Raw genomic sequence first — 17,872 nt, forward strand, 5'->3', positions numbered from 1 at the left:
AGGCTGGGAACAACGCTCTTTTGCAGACGCAGAGCCTCGTAGAGCGTGAGAACGCAAGTTTTGGCCTACCATGTCTGTAAATACATACATTCGTGCACACCACCATAAGCTTCAAAATCAAAAGACCTCCTATACACATTCGGCTCGTTTCCATTTCCAGTATGGACTCAGAAAAAAAATAAAGAAGAAGAAGAAGAAGGGAGAGAGACAAAAAGAAAAGAGATCAAGAATGGGTAAGATCGCGCCACGGATCCGACCAATCTAGATATTGCCAGTCCAGCCACTTCTCCTGGAATGGCTTCCCGGCCTTGTGGCTCCCGAGATCGTGGAAACGCTGTAGTAGTTTCTTACTTGGACGCCAATCGCCGACCCGCCATTCAAGAAGCGGGCCACTTTTGTTATCCTTAGGAAAATGATACCTTAAACCCCATAGGTACCGCTTGTCGATTTCATCATCGGGATATTCCTGCTGGGTGTCCCCGCCGGGGAAGAAGGTTAACATTGTAAATAGCTCGGCCGTTTCTAACAACGGCATTTTCTCCATTGCCTTTGCAAACGCCTCTAGCAGTGGCTCGATGACCTCATCGCTAGGCACGATCCGGAACATATTGGGACAACGGTTCTCAAAGCGGCCACCTTCCCAGGCCCAAACATCATCCCATCGCTCATCATCTGCGTTTTCTTCGACCGGAGGATAGTGCTCCTGCGTAACCTTAAATCCGGTGGTGTTCCGACCCTCTCCGCGCGAACCTTGGAAATACCACACCCCAGAAGGTGACACAGGCCGGAACTCGACACGGAGGTGTCTCAAATAGGGCCAAAACGGGGACTCCGATTTTGCATCATCCGGAGACGGCCAGAAAATGGTGCTGTCAGCGCACGCGCGTATCTTCAACTCGACCACGCGCTGTGAGAACACGCGGAGAGCTGTGCTGACTGGGTCATAGGTAAAAGGGTCAACCAAGTCAGGCAGCGCGCGAGCTTGATCGACCATAAGTTCTGAACGGGGGCTATGGCCAAAGAGAAGTTCAGCTTTTTCAATTTTATGAGGCAATGTGGGTGCACTCAGCATCGTGTTGCCAAAGGCATGCCTGGTATCACGCCAAGGCCCTTCCCATGGCCGCGTAAAGTGTGAAACCACCTCGTCCTCGTAAGCCTCTGGAAAACGCTCGGAGAGATACAAGCAGTTTAAAACCTCCAGATTAGGAAGCTTGGAAATAAGAGCAGAAACGAGGCCAAGATCCAGGGGTCGCATGCTTTCCTCGCTGTACCCAGAGCCGACCAACTCCGATGACTTATTTATAGTGAGCTCTTGGACACACGAGAGAGTAGGTAGATCCTCCGGGTTAAGCAGACTGAGGCGCCAGCCACGGTATCGGTGGTGGTAACAATGCTTATGATTGTTGTCACGTTGGTAAGGATTTTCGATATGCAAACGGATGCCCGCTGGCCGATTATGTGGGCCTTCTCGCTCTTCTAAAGTCTTCAGGGCCTTGAATAATCCCATAATCTGACGTGTAAGACGCTCGTTATTGGCTTGGATCTCATCGGTGGTCTCACGACACTTGATCGGCATTTTTTCGGTGTCCACTAGATACGGAAATTCCACACGGACGCTGATGTAGCGAAGGTACCGGGAGCGGTAGCCACGATACATTTCGAGGAACTTTTTCATCATGCTGCGAGTAGTGCAGCAGTAGCCGCTCCAATTGTACTTCTCAACCGAGCATTGAAAACGGCGGGAGACGGTGAGTAACTGATCGCGCGTCTCATGGTCGGCAAAGAATACAATGAGATCGATTATTTCGAGCGGAAATGTGTCCATGGTGGGCGAAGGAATTGAAACAGTAAGGAGTTGGAAATGGAAAATTTGGGGAAAAACACAGAGGCTGGCATAGACGGGAAAATACAAAAAATGCTACCTCAACACTAGGGTGTTGATGCCAAGTAACCAACTACAAGAGTCCATTGTAGTTGGGGCTGCAGCTCGTTTTTTTAGCAGCTTCGATGATTCACCAAAGGTGCTGCCTTCAAGTGTCCTTGCATACTAGGTCTAGTCCAGTTAGAGCTGGAATCCGGGTGCTTCCACTCACCCCTGTCAATGAAAGCGGGAAGGGAATGTATCAGGATGTAACCCTTGCGAGGTTGAGAAGCTGCTCGGAGACTCGGGGCTATAAATTTCCAAACCAAACCAAACAGGTCACGTGATCACTCACAACCCTATCAACTCTCTGCGAGAGAGAATAGAAGCACCCCCGAAAAGAGGTGACGATCTGAAGTGAAGATGACGACTAGGCGGAGAGGAGAGGGCACGTCCCATATCAAAGGATTTGACAGTTTGCAAGAGACTACTCGTCCCTCTCCCAATGTGCCTATCAACGCCGTACATCGCTTCCTGCCGAAGAATGTGGTCCTATCTCAGCTCCGGTCCTCCGTATTAGTCGCATACACCTTGAAAGGGAAAAGAGAAGATGTTTTCAAAGAAAAAAAGAAAAAGAAATATCAACGAGTGACGGGTGCTTCAAGGCTTTCCTTATGTACACGAAGAGATGAAACTTCAACTTGGACTTCCCTCAAGATCCCCACCTGTGATTCGCTTGCGCTGTTGATCGATCCTGTAGTTTTCTTCTTCGAGAGGATCGCAGCGTTATAGTTATCCTCGTGAAGGTATGGCTCCGTCTTATTCCTCAACGGCTGCCAATTCCCTTGGCTGCTTGTTGGAGTCATCTCGATGTTGTGGTCAAGAGTCTTCTTCGACCGTGATGATCCAACGTAGCGGGAATCGCGGATGATCCTATCACCCACCTCTCTCGACACGGTGAATTGCTTCGCTACACGCATCAAAACTGGTATGGACGCTGAGAAAAGTGCAATACTTGCCCAAAGCTCTTCCGTGATGATTGTTGACACGATCCCAATATTAGAACGTCCCTTTTTCAGGAAACGGTCATAACAGGCTACGTGAACCCATGCCGGGATCAGCACTCTTTACTTAAAGTCAGAATTGATCGAATCCTCTTTGAAATAACCTATGTACTTACACCAATCTGCTGGAAAACGCGGCTACCACGAAAATTTTCGTCTTGCGGCTAACTTGCAGGCAGGTTACTTGGGTCATCACTCGAATAATAGGCGCGCATTCCAGTACTGTCTCGAAGGTGGTGAAAATAATCCAACGAACTATCTATACACATAGTCAGCAATGAACGAAAAGAGGTGCGACGGAAACGAGATTAAACCGTACTGTACTGGAACACCCAGAATTCTTCCCAACGTAGGGTATGCGGTCCAGTGAGCACCCGGCCGATATTGTCAGAGGTCCCACAAAACCCTGGGCCAGAGTAACCCCTAGGAGGACATAAAGTGAAATGCGCGAAGGCTCCACCGATTTGGTGAAAATGTTATAGACCAGCAATATGTTTGAGATTTGAACGGTGCAGAGAATCAAGGCCAGCAAGATTCGACTGCCGAACACGAACTGTGAACAAAACCACTGTCAGCGGAAGCAACCTGCACAACTGAAGCAATAACGAACTTTTGACGCTCTCGCAATATCAGCCTCGCTTGTCACCTTTTCAGACTTGCCGAGGGAAGCGAGAATTGCCATCAAGAGAACAATCCAATAGGTGACATAGAAGGTCTGTTCGAAGAATGGCCAGAGACGAAAACTCTTTCATCAGCAAGCTGCGCAAGGAGCGGGAGAGCACACAGATTGAGACTTACATGGCTGACAAGAAGGATAGCGTCTTCGATGCCATAATGCCTTCTTTTTATTCGGGTTCTGATAAGGGCCGTCAGGGTTACGAATGCCAGCGAGAACATATGCGTGACCCATAGCCATGGCTGATGGTTGTCCGCTGACAGGCTGGAGAGGCGGTCGCGGCCCTCGACAACCGCCATTCCCTCTGGGTGTTGAATGTTGGTGGGCTCGGGGTTCAGGGTTAGTATAACACAAGAACTGAGCACCATATTGCATCTTCCCGTGGAATTTAAGGAAATCAAAATTTCGATCAATTGGCATTCTGGGATAAAAATACGTTAACGTCCCAGGTTGTGACGCGGTTAATCACATCTAGTATCGCAACATTTTATTAATGTCTGCTGTTGAGCGGGATGAGAACTAGGGTATGAAATCCAACAGGAATGCGCATTGAGCTGTTAGGCTTAGACCGTGTTATAAGGATAGGCAATTCCTCCAATCGCGCATTTTTATGCCTCACGCCCTGGTTATTGAGAAGATTATCCATATTTGGAAGATAAAACAACACAAAATATCTTGCCGAGTGCTGTTGCTCTCCTGGCTCACCTGAAAATTGGTCGATTCGGGTGCCCAGACCCGCGAAAAAGCTGTCTGACACCCCGGCAAATTGGCTCCGGGGAAAATTTGGAATTGGCCCGAACATGCATATTCGCTAAGTCGCGGAAGGATTTGTCCGGGCCGTACGGAGGAGGCCGTATGTGAACCGGGACCGATGTGCGCATTACCCAATTAACGGTGAACATGCGTTTCAGGTCCATGCTCAAAGGCGCACGCGGTTGACGGGAAAAACGGCTAACAATCTTGGCACTGGGCTTCCCCCAGTCAGCTATTCGGGTTTCACGCTCCACAATCAACAGGCGAAACGTGAAAGTGAATGTCCGAAGTTCGAGCTTGCAAGCTCGCGTGGAGTGAGTTCAACGGAGAATGGTAGCCGAGAGCCCAAACCTCCCATGAGGTCGGGACAGTTGTGGTTGCTGAGGCCGTTGCTTTGATAGGGTACATATGCGCCCCTCCAAGGGTATCGACGGCAACTGAGAACCCTACAGGGAACCAGGTGTGGGAATGGTCAATTCCCTCATCTCCCTTTCCTCCGTTTCCCACTTGTAGTTCCTCCTTCTTTTCTACGAATCCATTTCGAAAAGTTTCCTTTGAAGATATTGCGCGAACTTCTCGTTAGCAAGATGGTTCTCTTCAATGGCAGGGGTAAGTCACGTACGACACCCGTTGCGGGTACCGCAAAGGATGCGGAGGACATGAGGCGAATGAATAAATTGCAAGAATTGAATGTGAGAAACCTTCCTGATATCACCTCTAGAGTGACCTTTCCCTCCATCCCCCATTTTTTACTAATATGTATGTAGCGTGTTTATACCACGATAACGCTTGCCGGGTATTCAGTGATTTTAGGTCTAACATGGCCATTCTCCTTATTGTGAGTGCCCAGCTGGTCTTCCAGAGCAGAAGAGAAAGATACAATTTGGGCCGATCAGTTTGTCTTACTAATTGTACCCAACAGTACTGCTGCTCTTTCCCTGACGAACGGCGGCCCCGCCGGCGCGGTTTGGGTCTATGTAGGAGTGTGTGTCGGTATGTTCACTGTGGTCCTATCAATGGCGGAGATGGCATCTCTGTAAGTTGGCCATAGATGTTGGGTGTTGTTCGATGTCCTGATCGATGAAGTGAACCTGCTGCCGGTGGGCAGTACCATTGGGTAGCTGTGTTTGCTCCGGCAAAGTGGCGAAAACTTGCCAGCTACATTGTCGGTTGGTATCCCGATGTAATCTGTACGAGCACTTACAGATTGGATTGACACTATCTTCGTTTCAATTTAGGATGGATGTGTGCTTTGGGGTGGCAAGCTGCTGTCCCAGCGCCTGCCAATGTTGGTGGAGCCACCATACAAGCTTTTGCCGTGGTAGCTTCACCTGCATACAACCCGAAGCCATGGCACGTTGTGACTCTTACCATTGCGATATGTACATTGGCTGTCGTTTTCAACACCTTTTGCGCAAGAAAAATGCCAGGCATTGAAGGCGTCGTTTTTGCACTGTATATTTTGGAGTTCTTCGCGATCTTCATTATTCTCCTTGTTATGGGAGATCGGTCTAGCGCCAGGGAGGTCTTCACAGTCTTCCAAGATAATGCCGGATGGGGAAGCGTTGGCACCGCATGCTTCGTGGGTGCGAGTGGCCCTGTCATTACCATGATCGGAGCCGATTCCGCGGTCCACCTGGCGGAAGAATTGAAGGATGCGTCGAGACACCTCCCCAGAGCTATGATGATCACCGCCAGCGTCAATTATCTTGTCGGCTTTATGATTTTGCTAGCCGCTATGTTTGTTGTGGGCAACGTTAAAGAAGTTTTAGAAACGCCTACTGGAGCTCCCTGGGTCCAAATCCTTCTAAATGCCACGCAAGACCGCAAGCCAGTGCTGGTTTTGATGGCTTTCATCATTTTCTTCTTATTGTTCTGCGCCATCAACGCGAACACAACTTCATCTCGCCAGCTTTACGCTTTTGCTCGTGATGGCGGGTTGCCTTACTCGGAGTGGATAAGCCGCGTACGTTGATCTATTGCTTAGTCTGCCCACAGACGGACGGTTATTGACAGTTCTCATATAGGTTTCTCCGCACAAACATGTCCCTGCTAACGCTGTCTTCCTAACCTGGTTCATCGGCTGTTGCATCGCTTTGATCCCACTCGGTTCCACTGAGGCATTCTTAAACATCCAAACTATCGCAATCTCTGCACTGCTGGCCTCATACATCGTTGCCATCATTTGCCGTATACATAACCGTAACTACGGTAGCATTTACGGCAATCTCTCTAAGCCACCGCCATTCTTTCTCGGCAAGATTGGCGGAAATGTTATCAACATTTTGGCGCTTATGTTCCTCGTTTGCTTCTTGGTTGCTGCGGTCTTCCCGATAGAACCACATCCAACTGTCCAGTCGATGAACTGGAGTTCGTTGGCTTTGGGCTCTACACTCATTATTGCCCTAGTTGCTTGGGTTGTTCGAGGCCAGAAGTACCTGGGGCCCGACGTTGTCGTACCCGTCGATGACTCGAATATAGTGGTGGCGGAACCTAAATACAATAAGGAACTTGCATAGCATACGAATAGCATTATCGCGCGGCGATTGGCTTTGTATATAGATCCTTATTCTGAGTACTAAATGTCCGTCTGTATATTTGTATACATACACTAGCGAAGAGTTTCTTTTGGGAAAGGCTGGATAATAGTAGACAATAATACGTACCCGGGAGTATGACAATGGCTAGCTCGGATCGTTGGTCCAACACTTACAGTTGTGCTTGAAATCAGCTTCCATGTCCAGCATGCATGGATGCCTCATGAGACGGAACGGACGGAGCAAACACTGCAAACAAACAAGAAACACGTGATCCATATGTACTGATCACCTGACCAGGTGCGACTTCATAAAAGCGCCAGGCTCGCGTGAGTTGAGAAAGCAACAGCATCCGCAAGCGTATTGTGTTACTACAGGAACAGAACAGACTATGATGAAATCCTGTTTCAGTCAACACTAAGACAATCAAACAACTAGGGATTCTTCTAGGTCCGAAAGGTGAAACCTGAAATTTACAAATTGGATAAAATATTTGAATAACAAGCCACACATAACTATGTGGGGAGTATAACTATACATGCTTGCAGGTTGCACCAAGATGAAAGATTGATTCCAAGGACACTTTCAAATGCCTCCTGGAAGTTTTTGCGCCAACGCTCAAGACGACACACAGACTGTCTTGTCACTGCGCCCAAGAAGGACAATGTTTCAAGGAAGGAATGAAATTGTTGTTTGCCATATTTTCTTCGCAGCATAACAGCGTGAAGATCAATACCCCAAAGCTTGATAGTTTGGCTCAACTTTTGCCCTCGATAAGTTGCTTCAGTCTCTTTTCCAACGTCTGTTTTCCTTCTACAGTCTCCCAGACCCCGTGAGGTGCATCTTTCACGATATCCCATGCAAGCAGGTTTTGAGTGATTTTCGTCAAGTCCTCCTGTTTATCAGCCCACTTCTCGCTTCTCTTCATTTCTTTCCCTGAGCTGACAACCACCAGCGGGGTAGAAGGTGTTTGAATGTTCCGAGCACTTGATATTTCACTCTTAGTTATCGAATCTGCCACTAAGCTCTCTTGCAGCTTCGCTTTGATGGTTTTCCCAGCTTGATAGGCTCGTTTCCCGTACACTCGGTCCTCTCGGTTACGGCCCTTGAAAATGGCCCCTGCTAGTCGATCTAGCCCAAGAGGAGATAAGATCCCTCGTAGCCACAGCATGAATCCTCTACCGGGCTTGCCTAAGTCAGGGAGGAAATCTTCATGCATGGCGTCGACGAGCATTATTCCGTCGATATTGTGCGTGTGCCGACTAGCAAAGATGCGACTGTATATCCCACCGATACCACTAGAAACGAGAACCCACGGCCCATCTTCATCGGCAAGGGCTAAGGCTTCAGACAGAGCATCGGCAGACATCCCAGCAGAATGAGGTGAAGGAGCATTCTCGGACCACGCAATTCCCGGACGATCCCAGTAGCAGTATCGCGGAATCGAGCCATGTTGGTAAGCAGCATCCACCCACGTCAAGAAAGAATACTCAACTGGCTCTTCGCCGGCTTCGAGGAGCACAGTCGGGGTAGTGCGATCCTTGGTGAGCTCGCCCGAAGGAGTATCACCTATACATGCGAGATGGACTTGATACTTGTCATTGTCGACATAGTATTTCTTTCCCGGAGGGGCCAGACTAGCATCTCTTGCACGAAGAATTAACGTCGACATGAGCAAGATCGCGATAAGGACCGTTATGGTCATAATTATGGTTTGAATGAGCACAGCTACCCATTCCCGTAGTGGCCTCCTTGTCTCTTCTCGACCGGTCAAACGCTCTTCTTCCTCTCTTTTTCCCCAAGCCACAGATCGCGTCTGAACGACCAAATATAAAGATATAAGCGTCGCCCATGCTACAGATGCAATGCCGACCCATCCTTCTTCAACTCGGAGTCGCGGAACTCCGAGGATTATAAACAGGTTTACCGCCAGAAATAATGACATTAAACCTCCCCATATCGTCATTGGCAGTGAGGGGATGGAAAAGAAAATTAGAGCGATAAGCAGATTGCTGAGCGTCAATGTTGTATAGGAGAAATCGAAGAACCCGGAACCGCGACTGTTCATCATCGGAGGACTGACGAAGATCGATACGAGCAACAACACCCACCATAGAAGTGTTATTATGAGGAACAGAACTGTCAAGGACCGAAGGGCACGAACGCCCCATAAGTTATAAGGAGAGACCTAATGTGTGTCTGTTAACCTGGCCGGTTCCTCGATATGAAGACACTGCCCGCCCATGCATGTACTCACTGCTGGATCATCCGGACTCAGATATGCACCTCGTTGCGGCAGCAGACGGGTCTGTTCATCAGGCTCTCTTTCTTCATCCCGATGATCTCGAGGCCTTTCACTTCGCTGACCGTCTTCTGGCCCTTCTTCCCTGTTTGGGCTATTGTCGCTTTTCGAACCCCAAAGAGGGGACATGATGAAGCACTACAGCATCAATCTAGAGATAGAGTGCTCAAAATTTTCGATTAACTTGGCAATTCCAATAAAATTGATGAAATCCAACACGAACGGCACCCTTCCCAAGCAAACTGGCATGTTATATGCGCCGCAGTTGCGCCAATTCCTCATGATCGTGAGCAATAACCCTGTTCTTTGCTTGTGGCAACCAGATCCCCTGACGTCATTCATGCATCCAACAAAATGCTTAGCTATATCACGTGGTATAACGTTTATTAGTCATCGCGTATCATCCATACGAGGCAACTCCGTGTGGCCGTAACTTTTGGACAGGCCGTTTTCATCGTCACACCTTTGATGAGTCTCACCAACAAGAAAATACCTTTTTATATAGAATAAACTATTACTTTTGATACCCGTTTTAACAGCTATTTCTTTGTAGACAGCTCACTCCTAGAATTCCCCTCGGTTCTAATAGCATCATCCAATATCGGTGAGCGGAGTTCGCGCAAATAGTGGCGCTAATTTCAGCTCGATCTTGATAGTCAAATCGGCAATTAAACCCAGCAACCTAGCTCTAGGGCACATTTGATAGTATGAGCGGACTGCACAAATCATTTGCCAAATCACGATTAGCGAGACTTCCCCCTGATGTTCCGATGTTCGACGAGAGACAGGAGCATGAGCACCGGGGTGCTGGACATGGTGAATTTGAGGATGATTCGTCCTCAGCGTCATCTGCCTCGTCTACGGGCACTGTGAGGCCGTCTCCTAGTCAAAATTTGTTTGCCAGGAATAGTGGGTATGTCTCTTTTGAAATGTGTGAATTCCATATAGCTTGTCGATATGGAACCTCCCACCCTATAGTCGAAGCATTTTCACTTTTCAAGTGATTTGATAGGCTCCTATGGGCAAAGCAGCTTTGATTATTTTGGCTATGCGATTTCTGAGATTCCATGACGGCCCATTTTCCTGAAAACGTGAGGTCTAATTTTTCCCAATTTCCAAAGGGCGCAAGCAGGAAGAGCAGACATATCTTCGCTTCCATGGATGGGTTTCTTCGAGAGAGAACTATTTCTCGAGGAAGATATTGCCGATGTGCGCATTGTTCATCACGCCTATATTATCTCGCCAACGGATTCTGGTCCTCTGTTCGTTATGCATCACGGAGCAGGGTCATCGGGGTTGTCATTCGCGGCCTGTGCCCAAGAAATCAGAAAAATTCTTCCAAAAGCAGGGATTTTATCTTTAGACGCACGCGATCATGGACTCACTACTTCCACGCGTGGGACCCAGGACGATACTGGGAATGCGGGAAGCCATGCGGAGCTGGACCTGCGCTTGGAAACACTGAGTCGCGACCTGGTGTTTGTCATCAATCAAGCAAAGGTGAAGATGAAGTGGGAGTCTATGCCACCGTTAGTTTTAGTTGGACACAGCCTTGGCGGCGCCGTAGTTACGGATGTTGCTAAGAATGGTGAATTGGGTTCGGATCTCCTTGCTTATGCGGTGCTCGACGTCGTGGAAGGTTAGCACATTCTCCGTCAGTTTCTTAAATGGCCCTGATGAGGACAAAACAAAGGCAATACAGAAGCTAATTGTTCATTTAGGCTCCGCCATGGATGCCCTTCAGAGCATGGAAACATATCTTTCAACTCGTCCGTCAAGTTTCCCATCCTTATCGACTGGTATTACTTGGCAGTATGTCAATCTCATCTTGCGTCATGCAACCAATTTCTTTTCATAGATCAACTAACTAACTCTTCACCGTCAGCCTCCGCTCACGAACAATCCGAAATACAACATCAGCACGTGTTTCAGTTCCAGGCCTGCTCCACGAAGACTCGTCAGACGCTTGCCGCCCGTGGAAATGGAGAACTAATCTAGCATACACAAAACCTTTTTGGGAAAACTGGTTTATTGGTCTAAGTAAAAAGTTTCTCGAAGCTCGAGGAGGAAAATTGCTCCTTCTCGCAGGCACAGACAGGTTAGATAAAGAGTTGATTATCGGCCAGATGCAAGGTATGTGTACCCTCGTTCAAAACGAGTCGCAGTATCAATCCTTAGGAAGAGACTTTTAATCATTGTATCATAGGAAAATACCAATTACAAGTTTTCCCGGAAGCAGGTCACTTTATTCACGAAGATCAACCTGCCAAAACGGCCCAAATTCTAGTTGATTTCTACAAGCGAAATGATAGAAGTGCCTTGGTTTTACCCCCAAAAGTTGGGGACATGATGGCTTCAAAGGCAATGGCCAAGGGACTTGGGCTACCCTGACTTTAGAAGTTTTATTTAACATGGCTAGTACTCTCCTCCGGCTTTACTAAGTAAAAATATGTATGTCTCCACATCAGACTTATTAAATGAGAGAAAATTGGTCCCTGTGTTTTAGATAATATCAAGGTAATGGCATTTAGAAATGCTAATAAATACATCCCTGAGACGAAGGGGAATCATGAAAATCATGTGATTGGTGCTTCTTCCAAATTGTTAACCCAGAGCCACGCCAAGGTATCCAAAACGCCAGGCACAGGAAACCGTTGCCCTCCGTATGCTCCCGTTAAAGTTTCAACCCATGCCCATAGCTTAAAAAAAAAGCTGAATTTGAAGAAATCGTAAGGAGTAAGTAGCAGCACATGGAGAAGGGTAAACAACCAGGGAGTCAAGGCAAATATGCGCCCCCAGCAATAACCAAATTCATCCCAGTAAAATGAACCTTGTAAACTGGGCTTTTCTTCGTCGGGAAAGCGCTGATTTGGTCTGGAGTAACCACTACGTCTTTCCCCTTCTTTTTGCTGCTTGTGGCTCCCACACTGGACGTAGTTTGAGTAGCAGAAGACGCTGAGGTACTCGCAGCATCGATTTTTGCCCCCGTTCCTCCTTCACCGATGATCTTTCCTTGAGCGCTACCAGGATCAGTAGCGGGGCCTGCGACGTCCCAAACACGAACGGTCCCATCCGCGCCTCCAGAAACGAGGACTGTTGATTCTGCACTGAAAGATAGAGACCAGATTCCTCCCCTTCCGTGGCCACGCATACGCTTGAGAAGTTTGCCAGGTGCCAAGTCCCAAAGAAAAATAGAGCCGTGATCGTCGGCTGAAGCGAGAATCCTGCCGTTCTTACTACATGCAAGTGCAGTGATATTGCCAGTGTGCCCAGTGAACATACGAACTGCGTTTCCAGTTGTAATGGCCCACATGCGCACCGTCCTATCTGAGCTCCCAGTAAAGATATATGCAGAGTTGGGGTGGAAACAGACGCAGTCCACATCTTGGTCATGTCCAGCAAAAATTCGTTGTTGTCGGATTCGATCGGTGACCCAAAGCCGTGCAGTCTTGTCGTGACCGCCAGAAACGAAATAATGGCCATATGGACCCCAAGCCAAATCCCAAACTGGCTGGTCATGTCCTTTATAGACTACCATACACTGCCAAAGGTCAAGAGACCATAGCCTAATGGTCTTGTCACCGGAGGACGAGAGAAGCCAGCGAGTATTTGTCTTAACTTCTGCATCGTCTGGGCTCGCAACTGAGGGTGCAAATGCAACGGCAAAAACGGGACCCGAATGGCCGTAGAGACGACGAGAGTTAGACGGTTTAAGGTCTTTATCCTCAAGTTCTGGGTATGTAGGCTGGATTGGAAGTCCATCGACACTCCAAACCCGAATATACGAGTCCTGCATACCAGCAGCAACGAGCATGTTGTCACCTGAAAAGTCTAGGCAATTAATGCTATTGAAAAGTTAGTGAATCTCCCATGTTCATAGAAATATATTGCATACCCGTCATATGTGTTGTGAAACGTAAACATGCAGACGCTGATAGCTGGGCCAACTCCTCCAGTGCGACCCTCAACCTTAAATCTATCGCGATTTTCTTTTACTTTCTGAACTTCCATCGCCACATCCCGAGCGAGAGATGCCGGGTAAGGAATGTCCGCACGCGATGGGGATTCTAAGTCGTCTTCTTTTTTGATCATTTGCTCGAAATGTTGAACGAGAGAGGGACGACCTGGCTGAGGAGGTTCCTTGCTGTCTGCCTCCTCAAGTTCCGCTCTCACATCGTTTTCAAGGTCAGGTTCAAGAGGAAGTCTCCCCAGCTTGAGACGTGGAAGTGTACCTGCCATTGTGGGATTGTCACCGGTGTATGCGGAGCCGGGATGATGACCAGGGATTCCTTCATCCTCTAGAGGTGGGCCACCATCAATATCATTTGCCCTCGCCAACATGGCGGCAAAACTGAACCGTTCATCAGACGAGCGTTCCTTGGTTATAATAGTGCAATAACTGCTTAGCAGAGCAGATATCAAAGAACCACCTTCCTTTCCTTTGCTCTCCAGATATTGCATGAGATTCGAAAAAGCAGGGTTGCTCAGAGTGATGCGATACTTGTTTTCCCGGTATATTTTCGCTACAGAGTTGGATTTCAGATGCTCAGGAAGAGTGACAGGCCCAAGAGTCCGAATATCCTCACTATGATCAGGAAGAAAGAGATCTTTGTTCGCATCGAAAAACTGACGGGCTTCCGTCGGTGCTAATGTCGAAACGAGGCTAAGGTACGAGTAGACAAAAAGTGGCCAGAGGATACGTCGGAGCTCAGGCTGCCAATATTGTTAGAGACGGATATACTGAGGTAAAATGAAGTACTTGCCTTGTAAATGTCCAAGTTGTTCTCAACCCATGCCCTGATCATATCTAGTGCGCGTCAGAACTGTAGCTCACACAAGTCAAGTGATTCATCACCTACCAAAGGCAGGACGGAACCTTGTGCGAGAGTCATCCCCCACAGGGGGAAGAGGGCGTCCATCAATCTCCTGGCTCGCAGACTCCATCCTGAGCATCATCTCAGTTCGATTATACCCTTTTTTTGCGAGATAATCGATGACCTGGAGACGGAATCAGTCAGTAGACGATAAAAAACAGAAACGAATCAAAGCATAACATAATATAATGATGTAGTGTGCCGAGCAGAAAGAGGGAACACAGTCAAAAAAAGTTTCTATGTCTGCAGCAGTGCACTTTTGTGCGATTTGTGTTGCTTCTGCCACCGACATTGTCTGCTGTATGGCTTTTCTTTTCTTTTCTTTTTTTTTTTTTTTTTTGGTTGGGATAAACTGATATATAAAGTCCCCTGGGTTCAAGGATTTCCCCAAATGCCTTTTTGGCCTTCTCTGGAGCATTGAGCGACTCCATAATGGACATGGAAAAGGAGTCATCCACGATCAGACAATGACAAGAGGAGAAAGCAAGGCCTAAGCATGGCAATAGGAAACCTGCAAGTGAACAGAGGATGCAATATATAACCAAATCTCACAACTCAGCAGCATGTGGTATCTGCTCATGGAAAACCCCATATAGAGCAGATTCATACCTGGATAAATCCAGCCGGGGAATAAAAGAATAATGAATGCCTAGGGGGAGCTGCTTATATTCAACCACAAAGATCGAAGGCATGGTCAGGGCAGATTTGACAAACAAGATATAAAAGATATTATAAAATTTTTGAATGAAGATTGAAGCAACCAAACAGGAGTCAGGAAACGAACACCATATCGGCAGTGTCAGAATAGCAGTAGCAGCGACTTACGATTTGGTTCAGGTTTTGCTGCGACATTACTGCCGGTGATGAAGTAGTCGTAGTAGGGGTTCCACCAGCGGCAGGAGGAGCGCTACTCATCGGCTGCTGCTGAGTAGGCGTAGGCAGTGGGTTGTTCGGGCCCATGCTGCCACTGCGAGGGCCAGGGCTGGGGGCTCCGCCTGGAGCTGACATCTTGATCTACTCCTCTTTGACGTGACGCGATCTGTGGATCGGCTGTGACTGGAGATAGACGTAGATATAAATACACTTTCTTGGGCAAATCAAGCGGCCTGGCTTCGTTTGACGAGGGTATCATGATAGTGATGGATGCCAGAGGACGATGCCGTCCGTGAATCTATGGGACTCAATTTGATAATTGGCCGAAGAGCGCTTAGTCATGTAAGCTGGTGTTTAATCACGTGATATTTTGAAAGCATATTACGAAATCTATTGATTGGACCTTCAACTATCAGGGAGGACAGGCAGATACGCCAGCTGTTTTCTCTCATGGCATACGGACATGGACTCCCAGGAGCCCGATCACGCCTTCAGCGCTGCTGATAGAATTGAGCAATTGAACGAAATTGATCGCGTAGGGTCTACAAACTCCCCTCTTCCAACCGCCACAATGGTTAATCGCCTCCCTAGGATGCTACAAAGCTGCTCCGCGCGGCGGGGCTTGCAGTCCAAGCCTTAACCAATATACCACTTTCCAATGGTGGCACCAAGGATAGCCATTCTCCTTCTAGCAAGAGCGCCTTAGAAGCTCATCAGGAGGCCTTTAAAGCTGCGTCTTCGCAATACTTCGCCCTCCTCTCATCAATCGATGTTCGTCTGCGCCGACAAGTCTACGCTCTTGAAGAAGCATCTATTATTCGCCCTGAAACAACTACTAAACCGGCTGAAGGTTCCGCTACTGCCGCATTTAACCCGCTTGAAACTAGTTGGTTGAATACCCGGAAAGACAGCGTCGGGAAGGATAAAGAAGCGGAGCTATGGGCGGAAGCCAAGGACCTTGTGATGAAGCTAGGCTCTATGGACGCCGAGGATCCCAGTGCGGAACGAAACAGTGACACGCAGCTGAAGCCTATGGAAATCGATTGAGACCCTTTTGGTCCTATACACCTGAAATATCCTTCTCTTTGCGCCGGAGACAAGCTTCGTCGTGTCTCGTCAAAATCAATGCGGGCTTCTAGTTCGAACTGAAGTCTTTTCTCCAGAAGTCTTGTCAAAAGTGTACCAAAGCAGATGCTTTCTTGGATAGGGCACTTGATATTGAAGCAGGTAATAACCCAACGGCATTCCTATACATCCTTGCAGGTGGTGGCTCTTAATTTGGTTATACGCCTGCACAACCTTATGGCAATCACCAAATTCACCTGACAGCGTTGTTTACTGCGCTACGCTATTCATTTGCCAATAGTCCGTTGCTCCAGCCAGTGCCACACGGAATGTCGTCGCTACAGATTAGTGCTCGGACCAATTGAAGCAGCTCTGAAGAGCTACTATGATATGGGCAGCGGATACCAATGAATTCAAAGGGAATTTTACATTTTAAGAGTCAAAATGCGTATTGTCTAGAAGTTCTTTGGATTCACAACTGTGCGCTAAGTATCTTAAAGAATCGTCGTAAATCATGATTCGGATGTCGCAGGACCAGGTACTAGGTAGTCTACCGCCTCGCATAAAACTGGTCCTAAGTGGATAACTATTTCATCATTGAATTGATCATATCTCTGTGAGCGGACCGGTCCCTGTTTGTTTCGGACAATGGCTGTATGCCTACGAATCAAACACATATCAGTATAACTATCAAGAATAAGAAGAGTAGAATAGAGGAAACACGCACTTCGTAGCTCGGAGACGACATCTTTTGCCTTGCCGAAATATACTTCCTCTGTGAAGATATGTGCGTCAGTCCTGCGTAAAACCAGAAGCCTAGCCTCTTCTGGGATCATCCCCTCGAAGCATTCTAGCTTGACGGTGAACGTACGAAGTAGATTTCTCATCTTCAATTCCATATCCTCCACTAACCGGCCGACATTGGCCACATGGCTAGCGTCTCCTTCAATAGGCATATCGGCTTCGATCTGCCTGGTCATATTACCACTCAGATCCATATCCCCAAGTACTTCTGAGCCGGTGGACAGATGTAAGATGACGGTACTCGTAAGCTTATAGTGACATATACGTCCCCTGTCTGTGGCTTCAAAGACGTGAATACTATCCCAAGCCCCTGAATTCTTAGAACCCGGTGTGATCCCTAGGAACACGCTCCCGTAAGCATCCCCAGAGGTAATATCGGAACATATTCCAAAGGGAAAAACGTACCTTTCTTCAACAACACCACTCCGGCAAACCCATCGTCATCCAAGTCCCAAAAGTACACACTCCCTACACCCCCTTCAAAATACAACTCTCGATAAACATCAAACGCCTCGTTCGCCGCAACCTCCATCTTCCTCACTCTCTCGCTTGGTACCGTGCCATCGTCAAGTGGTGGGTCAAACTCATTGCTCCAAGGGCTGCGGTAACTATCGCCATCTCGATTGTAGTCGCAAAGGAGGTAGTCTCTTTGTGAACGGCGGCAGCGTCGGATTTCGAGAGGCTGGTCGACGGAAGCGAGGAGGTCTTCTGTGAGGTCTGGGACGAGGGTGGTAATATACTGAAGATTGCGCTTAGTATCGCGTGGGGAGAGGCGACGGAGGAGGTCTCTATTTAGATATTCGACAGTCGGGTTAGCTTCTGAGGTTCCCCCCTTACGGTCCACGTCGAGCGGGGTAAATTGGTCGTGAAAAAGGGCCAAATTAGTGACAGGGCAAGGTGCAGATGATCCACAGAGAACTTACAGGGCACTGTCGAATTGTGTATCTGCCATTGTGACTCGATTGTAAGCGGATTGGGGAACCAGCTGCTGCGAAATGCCGGTTGTTGACGCTTGGGGAGTCCCAGGGTCAACAAGATGCCAGCATCCCCACGGGTGCGTGGA

The 17,872-nt window shown here is 48.1% G+C and overlaps 9 protein-coding genes across 9 annotated transcripts; 3 read left to right on the forward strand and 6 right to left on the reverse strand.

Moving 5' to 3' along the window:
* Positions 1–29: 29 nt before the first annotated feature.
* Positions 30–1,825, reverse strand: D8B26_008128 (uncharacterized protein; the record flags this gene model as incomplete). Its single annotated transcript, XM_003071489.2, has 1 exon — positions 30–1,825. One exon carries the CDS (start codon positions 1,823–1,825, stop codon positions 224–226), a length of 1,602 nt encoding a protein of 533 aa, XP_003071535.2. The 3' UTR covers positions 30–223.
* Positions 1,826–2,212: 387 nt separating this feature from the next.
* D8B26_008129 (uncharacterized protein) lies at positions 2,213–3,969 on the reverse strand (the record flags this gene model as incomplete). The annotated part of the gene is made up of 6 exons (XM_066125759.1): positions 2,213–2,413; positions 2,587–2,986; positions 3,042–3,184; positions 3,245–3,478; positions 3,536–3,640; positions 3,724–3,969. 6 exons carry the CDS (start codon positions 3,967–3,969, stop codon positions 2,213–2,215), a joined length of 1,329 nt encoding a protein of 442 aa, XP_065981843.1.
* A 331-nt stretch (positions 3,970–4,300) lies between these two features.
* D8B26_008130 (uncharacterized protein) lies at positions 4,301–7,020 on the forward strand. The gene is made up of 7 exons (XM_003071488.2): positions 4,301–4,454; positions 4,513–5,046; positions 5,122–5,192; positions 5,277–5,390; positions 5,441–5,523; positions 5,593–6,320; positions 6,382–7,020. The coding sequence occupies exons 2-7, from the start codon at positions 4,942–4,944 to the stop codon at positions 6,871–6,873; spliced, it is 1,593 nt and encodes a 530-aa protein (XP_003071534.1). The 5' UTR covers positions 4,301–4,454; positions 4,513–4,941; the 3' UTR covers positions 6,874–7,020.
* A 375-nt stretch (positions 7,021–7,395) lies between these two features.
* Positions 7,396–9,478, reverse strand: D8B26_008131 (uncharacterized protein). Its single transcript, XM_066125760.1, has 2 exons — positions 9,149–9,478; positions 7,396–9,079 (listed from the first exon to the last, which is right to left on the reverse strand). The coding sequence occupies exons 1-2, from the start codon at positions 9,320–9,322 to the stop codon at positions 7,649–7,651; spliced, it is 1,605 nt and encodes a 534-aa protein (XP_065981844.1). The 5' UTR covers positions 9,323–9,478; the 3' UTR covers positions 7,396–7,648.
* A 266-nt stretch (positions 9,479–9,744) lies between these two features.
* Positions 9,745–11,656, forward strand: PPE1 (carboxylesterase-mitochondrial 37S ribosomal protein YmS2). The gene is made up of 5 exons (XM_003071486.2): positions 9,745–10,106; positions 10,315–10,832; positions 10,915–11,005; positions 11,079–11,326; positions 11,400–11,656. Exons 1-5 carry the CDS (start codon positions 9,901–9,903, stop codon positions 11,582–11,584), a joined length of 1,248 nt encoding a protein of 415 aa, XP_003071532.2. The 5' UTR covers positions 9,745–9,900; the 3' UTR covers positions 11,585–11,656.
* Positions 11,657–11,740: 84 nt separating this feature from the next.
* On the reverse strand, positions 11,741–14,001 carry TAF5_1 (Transcription initiation factor TFIID subunit 5). Its single transcript, XM_066125761.1, has 2 exons — positions 13,089–14,001; positions 11,741–13,038 (listed from the first exon to the last, which is right to left on the reverse strand). The coding sequence occupies exons 1-2, from the start codon at positions 13,652–13,654 to the stop codon at positions 11,970–11,972; spliced, it is 1,635 nt and encodes a 544-aa protein (XP_065981845.1). The 5' UTR covers positions 13,655–14,001; the 3' UTR covers positions 11,741–11,969.
* On the reverse strand, positions 13,840–15,075 carry TAF5_2 (Transcription initiation factor TFIID subunit 5; the record flags this gene model as incomplete). The annotated part of the gene is made up of 3 exons (XM_066125762.1): positions 13,840–14,000; positions 14,053–14,191; positions 14,893–15,075. 3 exons carry the CDS (start codon positions 15,073–15,075, stop codon positions 13,840–13,842), a joined length of 483 nt encoding a protein of 160 aa, XP_065981846.1.
* A 279-nt stretch (positions 15,076–15,354) lies between these two features.
* D8B26_008135 (uncharacterized protein) lies at positions 15,355–16,665 on the forward strand. Its single transcript, XM_003071484.2, has 2 exons — positions 15,355–15,475; positions 15,532–16,665. The coding sequence occupies exons 1-2, from the start codon at positions 15,404–15,406 to the stop codon at positions 15,985–15,987; spliced, it is 528 nt and encodes a 175-aa protein (XP_003071530.2). The 5' UTR covers positions 15,355–15,403; the 3' UTR covers positions 15,988–16,665.
* CAP2_2 (F-actin-capping protein subunit beta) lies at positions 15,537–17,811 on the reverse strand. The gene is made up of 5 exons (XM_066125763.1): positions 17,733–17,811; positions 17,215–17,597; positions 16,877–17,146; positions 16,733–16,780; positions 15,537–16,665 (listed from the first exon to the last, which is right to left on the reverse strand). Exons 1-5 carry the CDS (start codon positions 17,759–17,761, stop codon positions 16,592–16,594), a joined length of 804 nt encoding a protein of 267 aa, XP_065981847.1. The 5' UTR covers positions 17,762–17,811; the 3' UTR covers positions 15,537–16,591.
* Between the last annotated feature and the right edge of the window lie 61 nt (positions 17,812–17,872).

This window comes from Coccidioides posadasii, chromosome 5, assembly GCF_018416015.2.
Source record: "Coccidioides posadasii str. Silveira chromosome 5, complete sequence".
Classification (NCBI taxonomy): domain Eukaryota; kingdom Fungi; phylum Ascomycota; class Eurotiomycetes; order Onygenales; family Onygenaceae; genus Coccidioides; species Coccidioides posadasii.